The 23948-nt window shown below is 39.2% G+C and overlaps 1 protein-coding gene across 2 annotated transcripts in view; it reads right to left on the bottom strand.

The window, feature by feature from the left end:
* The window catches only part of C4BPA (complement component 4 binding protein alpha), a 45778-nt gene that overhangs the window by 5832 nt on the left and 15998 nt on the right, over nt 1–23948 (bottom strand). Inside the window, exons 6-10 of one of the 2 annotated variants that reach the window (XM_055581797.1) lie at nt 10840–10925; nt 10469–10663; nt 10044–10226; nt 8370–8570; nt 6802–6993 (exon numbers count right to left, since the gene is read on the bottom strand). In XM_055581797.1, the coding sequence (XP_055437772.1) occupies nt 6802–6993; nt 8370–8570; nt 10044–10226; nt 10469–10663; nt 10840–10925 (857 nt within the window). The remainder of the gene's footprint in view (nt 1–6801; nt 6994–8369; nt 8571–10043; nt 10227–10468; nt 10664–10839; nt 10926–23948) is intronic. The other variant, XM_055581799.1, reaches the window with a different exon arrangement.

Below are 23948 nucleotides of genomic sequence, written 5' to 3'. Positions count from 1 at the left end.
TTTCTCAGTTCACACACACTTCAGAAGAACTAAGTAGATTTCCAAGAGGAGAAATCAAAGTTAAATTTAATAATTTCATCTGCCTCTAGATTGTTCTTCTTTAGTAATGCTCCAACACTTAAACTGCAAAAATGTAAGGAGGGGAAAAATGACACTCATCTCAAGATCTGATTTTCTATCCTTTCATTCATTTAGCAGATAGAGACTGAAAGCTACTGGGTGCTGAGCTTTGCACCCCTCCCTATCTTTAAGAAGTCAGCAGTTGGCTTTAGTGAGAATAAGTCAGGAGCTATAGAATTTGTGCCAAATTTATTCAACATTTTCTTTTTTAAAGTGTGGATTTGGATCTGACCATATGAATGCACAGTTATAAGCATTTTTTTTCTTCTGCATGAAATTGATCAGGATCCTGTGGGGCTCCTGGGCACAGAAGCCCTTCTGTCCCTGATTTCTTGTAAGGAACACACCTCCAACCTCCATGACATTCCCCGAATTCCAAAGGGCAGATTCTAACAAATATTAATTTGGGAAAGGAAGGGATGAAAAGACAAGGGAGGGGCACCCAAGAAACAATAGAGCCTTGAGGCAGTCTTGGTCTGCCTCAAGGATACATAACAATGTCTTTAAACTATTTAAGATGTCAGCTTCCCACTGACGTCTAATAGAAGCAGAAGATATTAAGAAGAGGTAGCAAGAATACACAGAACTATACAAAAAGATCTTCAAGACCCAGATAACCAAAATAGTGTGATCACTCACCTAGAACCAGATATCCTGGAATGTGAAGTCTAGTGGGTCTTAGGAAGCATTGCTGCCAATAAAGCTAGCAGAGGTGATGGAATTCCAGCAGATATTTAAAATCCTAAAAGACGATGCTATTAAAGTGCTGTACTCCATATGTCAGCAAAATTGGAAAACCTAGCAGTGGCCACAGGACTAGAAAAGGTCAATATCATCTGACTTCCTAAGAAGGGCAGTACTGGATCTTCTGTTCAAACCACCAGACAATTGAACTCATCTCCCATGCTAGTAAGATTTTGCTCAAAATCCTCCAAGCTAGGCTTCAGCATTTGTGAACTGAGAACTTCAAGATTGCAAGTTGGGTTTAGAAAAGGCAGAGGAAACAAAGCCAAAAGCTGGTTCTTTGAAAGCATAAATAAAATTGACAAACCATTAGCCAGACTCATCAAGAAACAAAGGGAGCAAAAACAAATCAATAAAATTAGACATGAAAATGGAGAGATCGCAACAGACAACACAGAAATACAAAGGATCATAAGAGACTATTATCAGCAATTATATGCCAATAAAATGGACAACGTGGAAGAAATGGACAAATTCTTAGAAAAGTACAACTTTCCAAAACTGAACCAGGAAGAAATAGAAAACCTTAACAGACCCATCACAAGCACGGAAATTGAAACTGTAATCAGAAATCTTCCAGCAAACAAAAGCCCAGGTCCAGACAGCTTCACAGATGAATTCTACCAAAAATTTAGAGAAGAGCTAACACCTATCCTACTCAAACTCTTCAGAAAATTGCAGAGGAAGGTAAACTTCCAAACTCATTCTATGAGGCCACCATCACCCTAACACCAAAACCTGACAAAGATACCACAAAAAAAGAAAACTACAGGCCAATATCACTGATGAATATAGATGCAAAATTCTTAACAAAATTCTAGCAATCAGAATCCAACAACACATTAAAAAGATCATACACCATGACCAAGTGGGCTTTATCCCAGGGATGCAAGGATTCTTCAATATCCGCAAATCAATCAATGTAATACACCACATTAACAAATTGAAAAATAAAAGCCATATGATCATCTCAACAGATGCAGAGAAAGCCTTTGACAAAATTCAATATCCATTTATGATAAAAACTCTCCAGAAAGCAGGAATAGAAGGAACATACCTCAACATAATAAAAGCTATATATGACAAACCCACAGCAAACATTATCCTCAATGGTGAAAAGTTGAAAGCATTTCCCCTAAAGTCAGGAACAAGACAAGGGTGCCCACTTTCACCACTACTATTCAACATAGTTTTGGAAGTTTTGGCCACAGCAATCAGAGCAGAAAAAGAAATATAAGGAATCCAAATTGCAAAAGAAGAAGTAAAACTTTTACTGTTTGCAGATGACATGATCCTCTACATAGAAAACCCTAAAGACTCCATCAGAAAATTACTAGAGCTAATCAATGAATATAGTAAAGTTGCAGGATATAAAATCAACACCCAGAAATCCCTTGCATTCCTAAACACTAATAATGAGAAAATAGAAAGAGAAATTAAGGAAACAATTCCATTCACCATTGCAACGAAAAGAATAAGATACTTAGGCATATATCTACCTAAATATATAGAAAACTATAAAATACTGGTGAAAGAAATCAAAGAGGATACTAATAGATGGAGAAATATACCATGTTCATGGATCGAAAGAATCGATATAGTGAAAATGAGTATACTACCCAAAGCAATCTACAGATTCAATGCAATCTCTATCAAGCTACCAACGGTATTCTTCACAGAGCTAGAACAAATAATTTCACAGTTTGTATGCAAATACAAAAAACCTCGAATAGCCAAAGCAGTCTTGAGAAAGAATGGAACTGGAGGAATCAACCTGCCTGACTTCAGGCTCTACCACAAAGCCACAGTCATCAAGACAGTATGGTTCTGGCATAAAGACAGAAATATAGATCAATGGAACAAAATAGAAAGCCCAGAGATAAATCCACGCACCTATGGACACCTTATCTTTGACAAAGGAGGCAAAAATATACAGTGGATTAAAGACAATCTCTTTAACAAGTGATGCTGGGAAAACTGGTCAACCACTTGTAAAAGAATGAAACTAGAGCACTTTCTAACACCATACACAAAAATAAACTCAAAATGGATTAAACATCTAAACATAAGACCAGAAACTATAAAACTCCTAGAGGAGAACATAGGCAAAACACTCTCTGACACACATCACAGCAGGATCCTCTATAACCCACCTCCCAGAATATTGGAAATAAAAGCAAAAATAAACAAATGGGACCTAATTAAACTTAAAAGCTTCTGCACAACAAAGGAAACTCTAAGCAAGGTGAAAAGACAGCCTTCAGAATGGGAGAAAATAATAGCAAATGAAGCAACTGACAAACAAGTAATCTCAAAAATATACAAGCAACTCCTATAGCTCAATTCCAGAAAAATAAATGACCCAATCAAAAAATGGGCCGAAGAACTGAACAGACATTTCCCCAAAGAAGACATACAGATGGCTAACAAACACATGAAAAGTTGCTCAACACCACTCATTATCAGAGAAATGCAAATCAAAACCACAGTGAGGTACCATTTCACGCCAGTCAGAATGGCCGCGATCCAAAAGTCTACAAGCAATAAAGGCTGGAGAGGGTGTGGAGAAAAGGGAACCCTCTTACACTGTTGGTGGGAATGCAAACTAGTACAGCCACTATGGAGAACAGTGTGGAGATTCCTTAAAAAACTGGAAATAGAACTGCCATATGATCCAGCAATCCCACTGCTGGGCATACACACTGAGGAAACCAGAATTGAAAGAGACACGTGTACCCCAATGTTCATCGTGGCACTGTTTATAATAGCCAGGACATGGAAGCAACCTAGATGTCCATCAGCAGATGAATGGATAAGAAAGCTGTGGTACATATACACAATGGAGTATTACTCAGCTATTAAAAAGAATACATTTGCATAAGTTCTAATGAGGTGGATGAAACTGGAGCCTATTATACAGAGTGAAGTAAGCCAGAAAGAAAAATACCAATACAGTATACTAAAACATATATATGGAATTTAGAAAGATGGTAACGATAACCCTGTATGCAAGACAACAAAAGAGACAGATGTATACAACAGTATTTTGGACTCTGTGGGAGAGGGAGAGGGTGGGGTGATTTGGGAGAATGGCATTGAAACGTGTAATATCATATAAGAAACGAATCACCAGTCCAGGTTTGATGCAGGATACAGGATCCTTGGGGCTGGTGCACTGGGATGACCCAGAGTGATGGTACGGGGAAGGAGGTGGGAGGGGTTCAGGATGGGGAACACGTGTACACCCGTGGTGGATTCATGTTGATGTATGGCAAAACCAATACAATATTGTAAAGTAATTAGCCCCCAATTAAAATAAATAAATTCATATTTTAAAATAAATAATAATTCAGAATAGGAAAAAAATAAAAAGCAGAGACATTACTTTGCCAACAAAGATCTGTCTAGTCAAAGCTATTGTTTTTCCAGTAGTCATGTACAGATATGAAATTTGGACCATGAAGAAGGCTGAGTTCTGAAGAACTGATGCGTTCGAACTGTGGTGCTAGAGAAGATTTTTGAGAGCCCTATGGACAACAAGGAGATCAAACTGGTCATTCCTAAAGGAAATCAATCCTGAATATTCATTGGAAGAACTGATGCTGAAGGTAAAACTCCAATACTCTGGACACCTGATTCAAAGAGCTCACTCATTGGAAAAGACCCTGATGCTGGGAAAGATTGAGGTCAGGGAGAGAAGGGGGAAACAGAAGATGAGATGGTTGGATGGCATCACTGACATGAGTTTGATCAAACTCTGACAGATAGTGAAGGACGGGGAAATCTTGCATGCTGCAGTCCCTGGGGTCACAAAGAGCCAGACATGACTGAACAACTAAACAACAATGAGACAAAAGACCTCCACCCCCAAAACCATGCGATTCTGATGACAGAAATCAAAGAAGACACAAACAGATGAAAAAATACCATGTTTGTAGATGAAAAGAATCAATATGGCTAAAATGACTATACTACCCAAAGCAGAGTCAATGCAATCCCTATCAAACTACCAATGGAATTTTTCACAGAACTTGAGCAAAAAGTCTTAAAATTTGTAATGGAGACACAAGATCCTGATCTGCCAAAGCAATCTTAAGAAAAAAACAAAGCTGGAGGAATTAGCCTCCCTGACCTCAGACTATACTGCAAAGCTACAGTCATCAAGAAAGTATGATATTCATACAAAAGTAGAAATATAGATCAATGGAACAGGATAAAAAAGCCAGATAAAACACATACACAAAGGAGGCAAGACTACACAATGTTGGAAAGGCAGTCTCTTCAAATGATGCTGGGAAAATCATATACAGCTACATATTTAAAAAAATAAAATTAGATCGTTCTTTAACACTATAGACAAAAAATAAACTTGAAATGGATTAAAAACCTAAATGTGAGACCAGACTCTATAAAGCTCCTAGAGGAAAACATACGCAGAACACTCTCTGACATAAATTCCACCAGCATCTTTTTCAATTCATCTCCCAGAATACTGGAAATAAAAACAAAAATAAATAAATAAATGATATCTACTTAAACTCAAAAGCTTTTGCACAGCAAAAGAAACAATAAACAAATGAAAAGACAACAACAACAAAAGACAACCCACAGCTTGGAATATTTGTTAATGATGTAAATGAAAAGGGATTAGTCTCCAAAATTTATGAAAAGCTCATGTTTGCTGATGCTACTGCTGCTGCTGCAAAGTCGCTTCAGTCGTGTCCAACTCTGTGTGACCCCATAGATGGCAGCCCACCAGGCTCCACCGTCCCTGGGATTCTCCAAGCAAGAACAGTCGCTGCTGCTGCTGTTGCTGCCATGATGTTTAGCAGTATCAAAACAAACAGCCTAACCAAAAATGGGCAGAAGTCCTAAATATTGACATTTCTCCAAAGAAGACATACAGATGGACAAGAGGCACATGGATAGATGCTCAGAATCACCAATTATTAAAGAAATGCACATCAAAACTACAATAAGATATCAACTTACAGCAATCACAATGGCCATTATCAAAAACTCCACAAACAGTGAACGCTGTAGAGGATGTGGAGAGAAGGCAACCTTCCCACACTGTTGTGGGAATGTAAATTAGTACAGCCACTATGAAGAACAGTATGGAGGTTCCTTAAAATCTAAGAATAGAACTACTATATGACCCTACTATCCCATTCCTGTGCATATATCTGGAGAAAAACATGGACTGAAAGGATGCATGCACCTCAGTGTTCATTGCAGCACTGTTTACAATGGCCAAGAAATGGAAGCAACCTAAATGTCTATGAATGGATAAAGAAGATGTGGTACATAAATACAATGAAATGATACTCAGCCATTACAAAGAATGAAATAATGTCATTTGCAGCAACATGGATGGACCTAGAGATTGTCATGCTGAGTGAAGTAAGTCACACAGAGAAAGAGAAATATCACATAATATCACCTACATGTGAAATCTAAAAGGAAATGATACAAATGAACTTACAAAACAGAAACAGGCCAACAGACTTAGAGAATGATCTTGCGGTTGCCAGGGGGAATCATGGGGGAAGAGATAGTTAAGTAGTTTGGGATGGACACATACACACTACTATATTCATAATGGATAACCAACAAGGACCTACTGTATAGCACATGGAATTCTGCTTAATGTTACGTGGCAACCTGGATGGGAAGTGTGTTTGGGGAGAATGGATATACAGACATGAGTCCCTTTGCTGTTCACCTGAAACTATCACCACATTGTTAATTGGTTACACAGTTAACAAAATAAAAGTTTCCAAAAAAAAACAAAAAACAAAAAAATTGATTTTTAATATAGTTAGAAAAATAAATATATTCACTAAAAACTTGGTAAATAAAATGCAAAAAATTATAATCTCCATCATTTTGATATGCAAAACTTCTTTTAAAAAATGTGTTTCCATAAGGTCTTACCTGGTCTGCATTCTGGTGTTCTAGGACTCCAAGTGCCATGTTTTGTGCATGTAGCATCAATCATATATTTATTATGACATTCATATGAAACCTTATCTCCACTGATATAGGTACAGTGAGTACTAGTGCTAAGTCTTCTCTGTAGAGTGATGCTTCCGTAATTATTCAGGTTTGGTTCTGGGCAACATACCTCTAAAAAATATAAAAGAAGACTAATAGTAAAATCACTATGAGGAGGCTCCTATGGCTAAATCCCATTTCTACCTTTAGAAGATCTCATCACTGAAGAGAGATTGGGGTAAAGGGACACCAAGTCTGTTCTCCCAGTCCCTGATTTGCTAAAGCACTCCAGCTCATTTGTTTCCAATACCTTATTTAAGTGGTGGTAAAAGATTTTATTAATGATATTTTAATTCCGTGATATTAAGGTCTTTCTTTTTATTTCCACAAGATGAGTTTGAATGACTGCAATTAAACTTTAACTCCTAATGTGAAACAAATAATCTTTCAATAAGTGAACTACCATTTTTCATTATTTGTGAAAGTGAAAGTCACTTAGTCATGTCCAGCTCTTTGCGATCCCATGGACTATATAGCCCATGGAATTCTCTAAGCCAGAATACTGGAGTGAGTAGCCTTTTCTTTCTCCAGGTAATCACTCCCAACCCAGGGATCAAACCCAGGTCTCCTGCATTGCAGGCGGATTCTTTACCAGCTGAGCCACAAGGGAAGCCCAAGAATATTGGAGTGGGTAGTCATCCCTTCTCCAGCAGATCTTCCCAGCCCAGGAATTGAACTGGGGGTCTCCTGAATTGCAGGTGAATTCTTTACCAACTGAGCTATCATTATTTGTGCATTTCACATATTGTTTCAATTCCAATCTACAGAATAAAGTTCCCTGTATTCTGTGCCTCAGTGTCTTCACCTCTAAAATGGCAAGACTCCCATAGATAGGTATAAAAATGCATGTTGTGAATTGCAGAGTCCCATAAAATTGCATCCATACGTCTCTCAGTCCCTCACTTACTCTCAAGTGAGACTAGAGACAGTCTCCTTCCTGTCCCATTGAGGCAAAAACACTGAGTCAGGGATCAGAGTCTGTCTTTTAGAGGCAGGTCATTCAGCCCACAGTCCCATCACTCAAGAGACATGAGACACAAGTCACGCTGAAGTTGGTTGAGTTCATGACTGCTTCACAGACTTTCCTCTGCAAAGCACCCAGAGTCTACACTGGGGAGGAAAGGGCTGTGATGGAGGTCTGACTCAAGCAATGGTTGAGTTGTATTCTACATTCTACCTTTACCAATATTGGAGCTAATACTTAATCTGTGTAATATTTGACTTCTGCGCTTGTATCTCATTTGATTCTGAATCAGGATAAGATTATAATTTCTCAGCTCAAACTCCAAGAAATTTATGGTCCCTTCTGGCGATAATAGTTCATATACAGTTCAATTAATATAATGTTAAATTTATCTTGAGGGAAAAATTACATCCATTTAAGATGAAAAATCAAGCTCATACTGAATATTTAATATACAAAAAGATTTACAAAAAAAGAAACTCACCCTTACATTCTATGTATGGGCTCCACTTCAAATTGCTCTGACAAGTCACAGTTGTAGGTCCATCTGTCTCTGGCTTATAGCCAAACTGGCACTTGTAGCTCAATACAGTTCCAATGTCATACACTTCCTGTTCTGTTTGTGTCTGGTAGTCATATCTTCCCCACGAGGCATGAGGGATGTGTGGTAAGCCAAGACAACCATCTGCTCATAAAGAAACAAAAAGGGAAAAGTACACTCTCAATAGGGATGCAACAATGATCAACAAGCCTGTCATATAAAAGGGTGGCAAGTCCTCGTTCAGCCAGGAGCCAGCCTACCATGGCTGATGAATCAGCCATACCAGAAAACACACAAGGACAGGCATCCAAATGTGCAAGGCATCAGAGAAGTTCTTACTAGGGGCACTGACAAGTGAATTCTGTGTGTTGTGCCAACTTTTTAAAATGTGAATTCTTTTTCATCTTCATTTTATATCACAAACTTTAGTCTCTGAATTGAAACATTGGGCTTGCTAGGTAGGTATGGCTGGAGAAATGTTCCAGGCAAACACATCGAACTTTCTTGTTTCCTGACTGATAGAAGAAAATAAACAAGAGCCATTCCTCTTATTCAGATGACATCAGGAGCTTTATCATTGAAGGGTTTGTCAAGAACAAATCAAATACCAAGGGACTTTTGAGCCTAAATCTGTGTCTTGTCATCTTCACTCTTTCCTGATAATACAGGTTCACAATATGGAAATATAATACAGACACGTCGATTTGGACATTTATTATATTTTCATCTTCAAGGATAAAGGTCTTTTTAAACAGTTTTATTGAGAGACAAGTCACATAACATAAAATTCATCCATTTAAAGTACACAATCCAGTGGTTTTCAGTATATTCACAGAGTTTTCCAACCATCACCACTATCCAATTTTTGGATATTTTTACCAACCCCAAAATAAACTCAGTACTTGTTAGCAGTTACCCCCTAGTCTTGTCTTCTCCCAGGTCCTAGAGACCACTAAAAGACTTTCTCTCTCTATGGATTTTCCTAACCTGGACATTTCAAATAATGGATGTCTGATTCTTAAAATGAGGATAATACTAGTGCCCACAATTCTGGACAGAATCCATTGAATTAATTCTTGCTATAAACCTATACTAGCATCAAGTCATTATTATTACTATTAAGATAATTTTCAGGGATCCACATGAGTTTGTAATTTCAGAGTATGAGAATTACATTGATAGTTAATCCATACAAAATTTTGTGTAAGTTAGAAAAAGATCTTTTTCCCTCAGGGCTCTTTACTGTTTATCTTTAAAACAATTATCATATGATCTTTGTTAGAACAAAGCAATTTTCTATCAAGTGCAAGAAAATTGTTGAAATAAACATACAATAAACAGCTTATTGTAGAGCAACCTCTACAATGCTAAACTCTATCTTTAGGGGTGGAGTATGCACAAGCTTTACAACTGTGTGTGACAGCTTTGTGTGATGTTATATGGTCTTGCACAGTATACTGTAATCCTTTTTTTCAACAAGAAAAAAAAGAGGGATTGATCTAAATTTAAACTTCTAGTGTGATTCAAATGTGCTTAGGCATGTAAGTATGCTCCCAATAATATTTCTGGATATATTTAGATGCCAAACACTGAAACTCTTTCATGGTCCATACTTACTGAGTTCACAAGTGGGAGGAGGAGGATTCCAGCTATTATCAGCTTCACAATGGATTAAACTATTGCCTTCAAGCCGAAAACCTTTATTACAGGCATATACAATAGACTGTTGATAAGTATAGATGGGTCCAAACCCAGAGGTTATTTTTCCATCTTTAACCACTGGTTGAACACAAATGACTTCTAAAAATCCACAAGAAAAGACAAATTTCAACTTTTAAACGCTTCAGTAAAATGAGATTCCATCATATCAGTGCTATTTGTTACCACAAACTGGTACAGCATAAGTATCAGTTTACCAAATTAATGACTGTGTCATTAAAATAATTAGTTTTTCTTTGAATAATTTCACCTCCCCCAATACCTTTCCCTTCCTTTTTCTTTTAAACTAAGAATTCAAACCAAAATTCATCATTATGACTTACTTTTACAAGAAGGAGGGCTTGGACTCCAGACACCTATTGTCTTATTTTCCACTCTGCAAGAAATGGAGGCTTTGCCTAACATTGAGAAGTCATGATCACAGCTGTAGGTGACAGAAGAGCCATATGTGTAGAAGTCTTCATCTCCACCATTGTGTCTCCCATTACTAATGGTTGGAGGAGGTTCACACTTGGCAACTGAGATGAGTGAAGAGGAAGAAAAAATGAGGGAAGTCATCCTTAAAATCTAATATTCATGATGCAAATTCTAATGAAGTGTATAAGAAGCAACAATGAGGGACATGAGTTTTATTATTACCTAACATGTAATAAAGTTTAAGTTCATAGTCAAGTCAAAAAGAGTCTTTGCTTACTTATACATTGTGGGAGAGGATCACTCCAGACAACTGCTGTATCTTGTAGCTCACAATAACTGTTGGCTGAGCCAATTAAGATATACCTGAATAAGACAAGATTGAAGATTTTAATGAAATTATTCCTAGTATAAATTAAGTTGAATAAAGAAGTCTGAACAAACAGATTTATTATTCTATATTAAAAATTAAGAAATAATATTTTATCAGATAATACTTTCCATTAGGAATGCCATTCTGTAAAATTTTATCACTGCAATGAGATGTGTATCTGTTCATTTGTTCTTTTATTCTATAATTTATTACTGTCCTGGCAAATTAAACTTGAAACTTGATTTCATCAAATCTGGGTACTCAAGTAAATGAATAAACAGACTAAGAAGCATGTTACTTTCCTAAGTGAAATGATTAATCCTGATTAGCCATGGGACATTGGATTGCTTAAAAGCAACAGTGGCGATGGTGTTTATATCTGAAAAGTAGGGAGATTTCCTGGGCACCACCTTGTACTACCTCCATGCCCTCTAATTAAAGCCAGTGAAAACTATAACAACCCAATACATGCAGGACTGCAAATTGTCCTTAAAGAATAAAGGTTCACACATCTTGGGTCAGAAATCAAGTCTCAGTAAATTTAAGAAAATTGAAATCATATCAAGTATCTTTTCCAGCCATAATACTATGAGACTAGATATCAATTATGGGGGAAAAAACTGTAAAATAAATAAATAAATAAACACATGGAGATTAAATAATACATTCTAACTAATGAACAAGTTACTGAAGAAATAAAAAGGGAAATGAAAAAAATCTTTAGAAACAAATGGCAATGAAAACACAACAACCCAAAACCTATGAGATGCATCAAAAGCAGTTCTAAAAGGGAAGTTTATAGCAATACAATCTTAGCACAAGAAACAAGAAAAAATCAAATAGAAAACCTATGTTAGGTAGTTAGAATAGAAAACAGGAGTCCAAAATCAGATCAGATAAGATCAGTCGCTCAGTCCTGTCCGACTCTTTGCAACCCCATGAATCGCAGCACGCCAGGCCTCCCTGTCCATCACCAACTCCTGGAGTTCACTCACACTCACGTTCATCGAGTCAGTGATGCCCTCCAGCCATCTCATCCTCTGTCGTCCCCATCTCCTCTTGCCCCCAATCCCTCCCAGCATCAGAGTCTTTTCCAATGAGTCAACTCTTCGCATGAGGTGGCCAAACTACTGGAGTTTCAGCTTTAGCATCAGTCCTTCCAAAGAAATCCCAGGGCTGATCTCCTTCAGAATGGACTGGTTGGATCTCCTTGCAGTCCAAGGGACTCTCAAGAGTCTTCACCAACACCACAGTTCAAAAGCATCAATTCTTCGGCACTCAGCCTTCTTCACAGTCCAACTCTCACATCCATACATGACCACAGGAAAAACCATAGCCTTGACTAGACGGACCTTTGTTGCCAAAGTAATGTCTCTGCTTTTGAATATGCTATCTAGCTTGGTCATAACTTTCCTTCCAAGGAGTAAGTGTCTTTTAATTTCATGGCTGCAGTCACCATCTGCAGTGATTTTGGAGCCCAAAAAATAAAGTCTGACACTGTTTATACTGTTTCCCCATCTATTTCCCATGAAGTGATGGGACCGGATGCCGTGATCTTCATTTTCTGAATGTTGAGCTTTAAGCCAACTTTTTCACTCTCCACTTTCACTTTCATCAAGAGGCTTTTTAGTTCCTCTTCACTTTCTGCCATAAGGGTGGTGTCATCTGCATATCTGAGGTTATTGATATTTCTCCTGGCAATCTTGATTCCAGCTTGTGCTTCTTCCAGTCCAGCGTTTCTCATGATGTACTCTGCATATAAGTTAAATAAACAGGGTGACAATATACAGCCTTGACGTACTCCTTTTCCTATTTGGAACCAGTCTGTTGTTCCATGTCCAGTTCTAACTGTTGTTTCCTGACCTGCATCAAATTTCTCAAGAGGCAGATCAGGTGGTCTGGTATTCCCATCTCTTTCAGAATTTTCCATAGTTTATTGTGATCCACACAGTCAAAGGCTTTGGCATAGTCAATAAAGCAGAATCAGATGTTTCTCTGGAACTCTCTTGCCTTTTCCATGATCCAGTGGATGTTGGCAATTTGATCTCTGGGTCCTCTGCCTTTTCTAAAACCAGCTTGAACATCATGAAGTTCACAGTTCACATATTGCTGAAGCCTGGCTTGGAGAATTTTGAGCATTACTTTACTAGCATGTGAGATGAGTGCAATTGTGTAGTAGTTTGAGCATTCTTGGGCATTGCCTTTCTTTGAGATTGGAATGAAAACTGACCTTTTCCAGTCCTGTGGCCACTGTTGAGTTTTCCAAATTTGCTGGCATATTGAGTGCAGCAGAGTCCAAAATGGCGGTGGCTAAAAGACAAGGAGGCAGGCGGCTGCGACCGGCTCACTAAGCGCAGGTGGCTGCGACCAGTGCACTAAGCACGGCCATGAGGAGCTACCCACGTCCGACGTCAGGGGCAGAAGCCTGGAGGACCCGATGCCTGAAGGGCTGCAGCCAAGAGGAGTTACCCCACTTCCGAGGTCAGGGGCAGTGGCCAAGAGTGCCAGGCTGCGATGGCGCAGGAACAGCCGAGAGGAGCTACCCCACGTCTGAGGTCGGGGGGGCGGCCGAGAGGAGCCACCCCACATCCGAGGTCAGGGGAGGCAACGAGAGCAGTTACCCCACGTCCGAAGTCAGGGGCAGCGGCCGGGAGGAGCTACCCTATGCCCCCACGCCTGAGGCCCGGGGTGGCAGCCAGGAGGACCAACCTCACGTCCAAGGAGCCGTGGCTGCGCAGGTGAAGGAGGGCCTAGAGGAGCTTTCCCATGCTGAAGGTCAGGAAGGGTGGCGGTGAACAGATACCCCTCATCCAAGGTAAGGAGAAATGGCTGCACTTTGCTGGAGCAGCCGTGAAGAGATAACCCACGCCCAAGGTAAGAGAAACCCAAGTAAGACAGTAGGTGTTGCAAGAGGGCATCAGAGGGCAGACACACTGAAACCATACTCACAGAAAACTAGTCAATCTAATCACTCTAGGACCACAGCCTTGTCTAACTCAATGAAACTAAGCCATGCCCATGGGGCAACCCAAGATGGGCGGGTCATGGTGGAGAGATCTGACAGAATGTGGTCCACAGGAGAAGGGAATGGCAAACCACTTCAGTATTCTTGCCTTGAGAACCTCATGAACAGTTCACTTCAGTTCAGTTCAGTCTCTCAGTTGTGTCCGACTCTTTGAGACCCCATGAATTGCAGCACGCCAGGCCTCCCTGTCCATCACCAACTCCCAGAGTTCACGCAGACTCACATCCATCGAGTCAGTGATGCCATCCAGCCATCTCATTCTCTGTCGTCCCCTTCTTGCCTCCTGCCCCCAATCCCTCCCAGCATGAGAGTATGAACAGTATGAAAAGGCAAAATGATAGGATACTGAAAGAGGAACTCCCCAGGTCAGTAGGTCCCCAATATGCTACTGGAGATCAGTGGAGAAACAACTCCAAAAAGAATGAAGGGATGGAGCCAAAGCAAAAACAATACCCAGCTGTGGATGTGACTGGTGATAGAAGCAAGGTCTGTTGCTGTAAAGAGCAATATTGCATAGGAACCTGGAATGTCAGGTCCATGAATCAAGGCAAATTGAAAGTGGTCAAACAAGAGATGGCAAGAGTGAATGTCAACATTCTAGGAATCAGCGAACTGAAATGGACTGGAATGGGTGAATTTAACTCAGATGACCATTATATCTACTACTGTGGGCAGGAATCCCTAACAAGAAATGGAGTAGCCATCATGGTCAACAAAAGAGTCCGAAATGCAGTACTTGGATGCAATCTCAAAAACGACAGAATGATCTGTTTGTTTCCAAGGCAAACCATTCAATGTCACAGTAATCCAAGTCTATGCCCCAACCAGTAATGCTGAAGAAGCTGAAGTTGAACTGTTCTATGAAGACCTACAAAACCTTTTAGGACCAACACCCAAAAAAGATGTCCTTTTCATCACAGGGGACTGGAATGTAAAAGTAGGAAGTCAAAAAACACCTGGAGTAACAAGCAAATTTGGCCTGGGAATACGGAATGAAGCAGGGCAAAGACTAATAGAGTTTTGCCAAGAAAATGCACTGGTTATAACAAACACCCTCTTCAACAACACAAGAGAAGACTCTATACATGGACATCACCAGATGGTCAACACTGAATTCAGACTGATTATATTCTTTGCAGCCAAAGATGGAGAAGCTCTATAGTCAGCAAAAACAAGACCAGGAGTTGACTGTGGCTCAGATCATGAACTCCTTATTGCCAAATTCAGACTTAAATTGAAGAAAGTACGGAAAACCACTAGCCCATTCAGGTATGACCTAAATCAAATCCCTTATGATTATACAGTGGAAGTGAGAAATAGATTTAAGGGCCTAGATCTGATAGATAGAGTGCCTGATGAACTATGGACTGAGGTTTGTGACATTGTACAGGAGACAGGGATCAAAACCATCCCCATGGAAGAGAAATGCAAAAAAGCAAAATGGCTGTCTGGGGACGCCTTACAAATAGCTGTGAAAAGAAGAGAAGTGAAAAGCAAAGGAGAAAAGGAAAGACATAAGCATCTGAATGCAGAGTTCCAAAGAATAGCAAGTAGAGATAAGAAAGCCTTCCTCAGTGATCAATGCAAAGAACTAGAGGAAAACAACAGAATGGGAAAGACTAGAGATCTCTTCAAGAAAATTAGAGATACCAAGGGAATATTTCACGCAGAGATGGACTCGATTAAGGACAGAAATGGTATGGACCTAATAGAAGCAGAAGATATTAAGAAGAAATGGCAAGAATACACAGAAGAACTGTACAAAAAAGATCTTCACGACCCAGATAATCACAATGGTGTGATTACTGACCTAGAGCCAGACATTCTGGAATGTGAAGTCAAGTGGGCCTTAGAAAGCATCACAACGAACAAAGCTAGTGGAGGTGATGGAATTCCAGTTGAGCTATTCCAAATCCTGAAAGATGATGCTGTGAAAGTGCTGCACTCAATATGCCAGCAAATTTGGAAAACTCAACAGTGGCCACAGGACTGGAAAAGGTCAGTTTTCATTCCAATCCCACAGAAAGGCAATACCAAAGAATGCTCAAACTACCGCACAATTGCAGTTATCTCATACACTAGTAAAGTAATGCTCAAAATTCTCCAAGCCAGGCCTCAGCAATATGTGAACCATGAACTTCATGATGTTCAAGCTGGCTTTAGAAAAGGCAGAGGCACCAGAGATCAAATTGTCAACATCCGCTGGATCATGGAAAAAGCAAGAGAGTTCCAGAGAAACATCTATTTCTGCTTTATTGACTATGCCAAAGCCTTTGACTGTGTGGATCACAATAAACTATGGCAAATTCTGAAAGAGATGGGAATACCAGACCACCTGATCTGCCTCTTGAGAAATTTGTATGCAGGTCAGGAAACAACAGTTAGAACTGGACATGGAACAACAGACTGGTTCCAAATAGGAAAAGGAGTACGTCAAGGCTGTATGTTGTCACCCTGTTTATTTAACTTATATGCAGAGTACATCATGAGAAACGCTGGACTGGAAGAAGCACAAGCTGGAATCAAGATTGCTGGGAGAAATATCAGTAACCTCAGATATGCAGATGACACCACCCTTATGGCAGAAAGTAAAGAGGAACTAAAAGGCCTCTTGATGAAAGTGAAAGTGGAGAGTGAAAAAGTTGGCTTAAAGCTCAACATTCAGAAAATGAAGATCACGGCATCCGGTCCCATCACTTCATGGGAAATAGATGGGGAAACAGTATAAACAGTGTCAGACTTTATTTTTTGGGCTCCAAAATCACTGCAGATGGTGACTGCAGCCATGAAATTAAAAGATGCTTACTCCTTGGAAGGAAAGTTATGACCAAGCTAGATAGCATATTCAAAAGCAGAGACATTACTTTGGCAACAAAGGTCCGTCTAGTCAAGGCTATGGTTTTTCCTGTGGTCATGTATGGATGTGAGAGTTGGGCTGTGAAGAAGGCTGAGCACCAAAGAATTGATGCTTTTGAACTGTGGTGTTGGAGAAGACTCTTGGGAGTCCCTTGGACTGCAAGGAGATCCAACCAGTCCATTCTGAAGGAGATCAGCCCTGGGAATTTTTTGGAAGGAATGATACTAAAGCTGAAACTCCAGTAGTTTGGCCACCTCATGCAAAGAGTTGACTCATTGGAAAAGACTGTGATGCTGGGAGGGATTGGGAGCAGGAGGAAAAGGGGACGACAGTGAATGAGATGGCTGAATGGCATCACTGACTCGATGGACGTGAGTGTGAGTGAACTCCGGGAGTTGGTGATGGACAGGGAGGCCTGGCGTGCTGCGATTCATGGGTCACAAAGATTCGGACACAACTGAGCGACTGAACTGAACTGAACTGAACCTAAGGAGAAATTTTTTCAGAATGTTCTTTCATGCATAATGCCAAGTTATTATGGTCTGTAAGTGAATTAGTAGCCAAGTTCTGTACATGCTTAAAAGATCAGATCACAGCATAAGATGTGCCTACAGTTCACACATATTGTTGCTTCTCTGCTCCATCACCTTGGTGCCATAACACACAGCCAGAATTACAGCAAACCCAGCTCCTGGAGGATGTCCTCCTTCATATAGTCCAACTTCTGATCCAAGTACATTAGCACTGCAGAGAAGGGCAACAACTTCTACAAGACATTCTCATCTTTGAAGTTGAAGGTTAAGAGGTAATGAAAGAACAATATGAACCCCAGTCTATACTCATGGGTATACTCTAGTGCATACCATGACTTCCAGTCTATACTCCACTCAGCCATGTGGTTCTTCTTTTGGTTTTACATCTCCCACTTCAAATCCACCTTCCCTTTTTGACTGCCTGCCCTGCTGACCTCAGGTCACAGTAGCAAACATAGAAGAAACAGCCTCCTGTACACTTTCACCAGCTGCCAGACTGTTATCAAGTCAGATTCCTATAGCAAATCCATATATATACACCTGAGTTAGTCCTAACTAATATAACTGATATAGACAAAAAAAAAAAAAAAAAAAACTACAATTAAAAAAAGTGTGAAAATGGAAATTAAGAAGTAAAATAATCACTCTTTGCAGAGGATATGATTGCAAACTGGGTAATCCCAAGAGAATTAAACTGAAAAACTAATATAAATAATAAAATAATTTATAAAATTAGCTTAGACATCAAGTTCACATGCAGAAATCAAGTATATTTGTGTATAAATACACATATAATGTTACAGTATTTAATGGAAAAAATGATCCATTTAAAGTAGCAAAACTAGGGGCTTCCTTGGTGGCTCAGTGGTAAAGAATCCACCTGCTAATGCAGGAGATATGAGTTTCATCCCTGATCCAGGAAGATTCCACATACTGCTGAGTAACTAAGCCTGTATGCCGCAACAATTGAGCCTGTACTCTAGAGCCCAGGGGCCACAACTACTGAGCCCATGCATCAAACTACCAAAGCCCACACACCCTGTGCTCTGCAACAAGAGAAGCCACCACAATGAGAAGCCAGTGCACCACAATTAGAGAGTAGCTCCACTTGCCACAACTCGACTAAAGCCCTTGCAGTAACAAAGATCCACCACAGCCAAAAATTAAATAAAATAAGTAAAAAATTAAAAATAAATAAATAAAATAGAAAAACTAAAATACCTAGGTTTAATCACTTCAAGAAATGCAGAAAGAAAATATTGAAACACTTCTAAAGAAACAAGAGAAAAACACTAAAATAAATAGGGTATAGCACCCCAAAACAGGCCACTTTGGCATCAGTATTATTTTCAGCTAAAGGTACCCGAAAATTAGCAGATGCAAGAAACTTCTGACCTCCCCTTTTCTTCAAGAAAGCAGACCAAATTCCCATGTGAAAGATGACTTTTCTATATCAGGAGGAAAGAACATTTTTATCACCTAAAATAAGAGTATTGAGGCCAAGAGAAATCTGTACTAAAAGATCATGTTAAAAATAATGCTTATCTCTCTTTAGCCACCATATATATTTTCATTGCTGTCATTGCTGTTTAGTCACTAAGTTGTGTCCAACTCTTTGTGACCCCATGGACTGTAGCCCACCAGGATCCTCTGCCCATGGGATTTTTCCAGGCAGGAATACTGGAGTGGGTTACCATTTCCTTCTCCAGGTGATCCACAAATACTATTCTTTGCGCAATCTAATATATAAAGGGTGGGGTAAATGTGGCAGAGTAGGAGGACATGGAGTTCACATCTCCTCATGGCTAGGGCATCTACCAGGCACTGGTGGTGGACCCCAGACACCTAAGGATGGGAGGAACTCCTGTGTTACCAGGTAGGACATGGGGGGAAGGAAAGGGGGAGGAGAAGTGGAAGCGGGAGGAATTGGCACCCCTGAGGCTCAGCTTGGGGGATAAAAGGGATTCCCAAGCTGGGAGAGGGCCACCCACAGTGGGGATGTGGAGAGACCTTGGGGGAATCATAGGATCAAAAGTCAACACAGCCAGCATTTCCCCTGCCCACTCAAACCCTAGGAAGCCTACTGGGATCTCAGACCTGAACTTTCACCCTCTGAGGCCCCCTCTAGCTGAAGGGTTCCTGGGGGCAAGAGAGTGAAGGAGGGAAGGAGGAAGGAAAAGTAGACACCAGTAGACCCAGTGCTCCTGAGATGCATCTGGGGGAGGGGAAGGGTTTCCACACTCAAGTGAGGACCATCCAGTGAGGGGCCCAGAAGAGATAAGGAGAAACATTCCAGGGATTGGATTGGAAGGGAATGGAACCATTGTTTCCCCCTCCAGTTTAGACCCTGGAATGCCTGTTGGGGTCCTGTTGCCTGAACCTTGGACCATTGAGGTACTCTCTAGCTCTGCTGAGCCCTAAGTCCTGCCTCCATCACCTCCCAGGACTGGTCCTGAGCCCCCTCCCCACACCTGCCTAAGCCCCACTCTCTCCTAAGACCTGCCCCCCTACAGCCAAAGCCTTTTCCAGCATCCTTTTTCTTCTCTTTTCTTTTTTGCTGTTGTGCTTCTTTTTTGCTGTATTTTTGTTTCATTTATGTTCTTATTTTTTCTAATATATTTTTAATTTTCTAATTTAACCTTTTGTTCTTTGTTATTGTTATATATATATATATATATATATATATATATATTTTTGCCCTGGGGGTCAGGAGTGAGCTCCTGTAGTGAGAGAGTTGCATCCAAACCATTGGACTAACACAGAACCTCAGACCAAAGGGAATATTAATCAGAGTGAGTTATCCTGGAGGGCCTCATCTCAGCACCAAAACCTGGCTCTGCCCAACTGCCAGCAACTCCAGTGCTGGAAACCTCAGGCTAAACAAGTAAGACAGGGACACAGCCTCACCTATCAAAAAAAAAAAAAAATGAGACCACAAAAACATATATTACAAGGTTAAAAACCTACAAGACCAAATAAATGAAGAGGAAATAGGCAACCTACCTGAAAATGAGTTCAGAGTAATGACAGTAGAAATGATCCAAAATCTTGGAAAAAGAATGGAGGCATAGATCCAGAAAATACAACAAATATATAACAAGGACCTAGAAGAACTAAAGGACTGAACAAACAGTGGTGAACAATACAATAAATGAAATGAAAAATACATTAGAAGGAATTAATAACAATAACAGAACCAGAAGAATCAATTTGTGAGCTGGAAAATAGAAGAGTGAAAATAACTGCCAAGGAACAGAATAAAGAAAAAAGAATGAAAGGAATTGAGGTCAGTCTCAGAGACCTCTGGGACAACATTAAATGCACCAACAATTCAAATTGTAGGAGTCCCAGAAGAGAAAGACAAAGGGTTTGAGAAAATATTTGAAGACATTATAGTTGAAAATTTCCCTATCATGGGAAAGTAAATATCCACTGATGTCCATGAAGCACAGAGAATCTCATATAAGATAAACCCAAGAAAAAACACGTATCAATCAAGTGAACAAAAAGTAAATTCAAAGAAAAGATGTTAAAAGCAGAAAGGGAAAAGTAAGAAATAACATACAAGGGAATTCCCATAAAGTTGTCAGCTGATTTTTTAGCAGAAACTCTTCAAGCCAGAAGGGAATGGCAGGATATAAAGTGATGAAAGGGAAAAACCTACAACCAAGATTACACAGCAAGGATCTCATTCAGATTTGGTGGAGAAAAGCAAAACTAAAAGAATTCAGTATCACCAAACTAGCTTTACAACAAATTCTCTAGGTATGAAACACAAGAGAAAATAAAGAACAAAAACAAGCAAAAACAATTAAGAAAATGGTAATAGGAACATACATGTCAATAATTACCTTGAAAGTAAATGGATTAAGTGCTCCAACCAAAAGGCACAGACTGGCTGAATGAATACAAAAACAAGACCCATATATATGCTGTCTACATGAAACCCAAGGGCTTCCCTGGTGGCTCAGAGATTAAAGCATCTGCCTGCAATGTGGGAGACCTGGGTTCGATCCCTGGGTCGGGAAGATCCCCTGGAGAAGGAAATGGCAACCCACTCCAGTGTTCTTCCCTGGAGAATTCCATAGATGGGGGAGCCTGGTGGGCTACAGTCCACGGGGTCGCAAAAAGTCGGACACGACTGAGCAACTTCACTTCACTTCTTCACTTCACAAGAAACCCACTTCAGACTTAGGGACATATACAGACATAAAGTGAGGGGATGGAAAAAGATATTCCATGCAAATGGAAATAAAAAGAAAGTGGGAGTGGCAATTCTCATATCAGACAAGATAGACTTTAAAATAAATAGAGTTACAAGAGATAAGGGAGGACACTACATATTGATCATGGGATCAATCAGAGAAGAAAACATAACAATTATAAGTATTTATGCACCCAGCATAGGAGCACCTCAATATATAAGGCAAATGCTAACTGCCATAAAAGGGCAAATTGCTAGTAGCACAATAATAGTGGGGGACATTAACACCCCACTTACACCAACGGGCAGATCATCCAGACACAAAGTAAATAAAGAAATACAGCTTTAAATGACATGATAGACTAGATAGATTTGATGGATATTGATAAGACATTCACTTGAAAGTTGCAAAATACAATTTCTTCTTATGTGCACATGGAACATTCTCCAGGATAGATCACATCTTTGGTCACAAACCAAGCCTTGGAACATTTAGGAAAATCAAAATTGTATCAAGCATCTTTTCTGACCACAACAGTACAAGATTAGAAATTAATTACAAGGAAAAAAACTGAAACATAAACACATGGAGGCTAAACAGTGCCCTGCTTAATAACCAAGAGATCATTGAAGAAATCAAAGGGGGAAAAAATTTATACGCAGAAACAAATGACAACAAAAACAGGACAATTCAAAACCTATGGAGTACAGCAAAAGTAATTCTAAAAGGGAAGTTATAGCAATTCAACCTCAACTCAAGAAACAAGAATAGTCTCAAACAAGCAATCTAACCTTACATCTAAAGAAACTAAAGAAAGAACAACAACAGGAAAAAAAAATAAAAAACCAAAGTTGGTAAAAGGAAAGAAGAGGTCAGAGCAGAAATAAATGAAATAGAAATGAATAAAACAGTAACAAAAATCAATATAACTAAAAGTTGGTTCATAGAGAAGATAAATAAAATATATAAACCCTTATCCAGAATCATCAAGAAAAAAAGGGAGAAGACTCAAATCAATAAAATTAGAAATGAAAAAGGATAAATTATAATTGATGCCATAGAAATACAAGGGACATAAGAGACTGCTAGAAGCAACTATATGCCAACAAAATAGACAACCTGGAAGAAAAGGACAATTTTCCAAGAATGAACCAGGAGGAATTAGAAAATATAAACAGACCAATCACAAGTAACCAGATGGAAACTGTAATTAAAAATCTCCCAAGACCAGATGGCTTCACAGGCAAATTTTATCAAATATTTAGAAAGCATCTAATGCCTATCCTCAAACCTCCCCCAAAAAAATGCAGAAGGAGGAACACTCCCAAACTTGTTCTATGAGGCTACCATCACCCTGATATCAAAACCAGACAAAGATATCACAAAAAAAGATTGTGCACCAATATCACTGATAAAAATAGACTCAAAAATCCTCAACAAAATATTAGCAAATAGAATCCAATAATATGCAAAAAGGCTCATAAACAAGTGAGATTTATCCCAAGGATACAAAGATTCTTCTATACATGCAAATCAACTTATGTGATACACTACATTAACAAAATGAAGAATGTAAACAGTATGATCATCTCAGTAGATGCAGAAAAAGTTTTTGACAAAATTCAACACCCATTTTTGGGAAAAAATAACTCTCCCGAAAGTTGACACAGAGGGAATCTACCGCAACATAATAAAGGCCATATATGACAAACCCACGGCAAACATCATTCTCAGTGGCAAAAAACTGGAAACACTTCCTCTAATCAGGACCAAGACTAAGAAGTCTACTCTCACCACTACTGTTCAACATAGTTTGGAAGTCCTAGTCATGGCAATCAGAGAAGAAAAAGAAAAAAAAAAAAAAGTGGAGTCCAGGTTGGAAAAAGAACCCAGAGAAGAAAAATGAAAAAAAAAAAAAAAAAAAGGAATCCAGGTTATCATTGTTTGCAGATGACATGATACTATACATAGAAAATCCTAAAGATGTCACCAGAAAAATACTAGAGTTAATCAATGAACTTGATAAAGTTTCAGGATATAATATTAATGCAAAGAACTCTCTTGCATTCCTATACACTAACAGCAAAAGATTAGAAAAAGAAATTAAGGAAACAATCCCATTTACAACAAAAAGAATAAAATACCTAGGAATAAACCTACCTAAGGAGACAAAAGGCTTGTACTCAGAAAACTATAAAACACTGATGAAAGAAGTCAAAGATAACACAAACAGTTGGAGAGATAGACCATGTTCTTGGATGAGAAGAATCAATATCATGAAAATGAATATGCTACCCAAAGCAATCTACAGATTCAGTGCAATCCCTATCAAATTAACAATGGCATTTCTCACATAATTAGAACAAAAAAAATTTATAATTTGTATGGAAATACAA

The sequence above is a fragment of the Bubalus kerabau genome, chromosome 5 (genome assembly GCF_029407905.1).
Source record: "Bubalus kerabau isolate K-KA32 ecotype Philippines breed swamp buffalo chromosome 5, PCC_UOA_SB_1v2, whole genome shotgun sequence".
NCBI lineage: Eukaryota > Metazoa > Chordata > Mammalia > Artiodactyla > Bovidae > Bubalus > Bubalus kerabau.
Note: the sequence above shows the minus strand (reverse complement) of the source record. Positions and strands in the feature narration are given on the sequence as shown.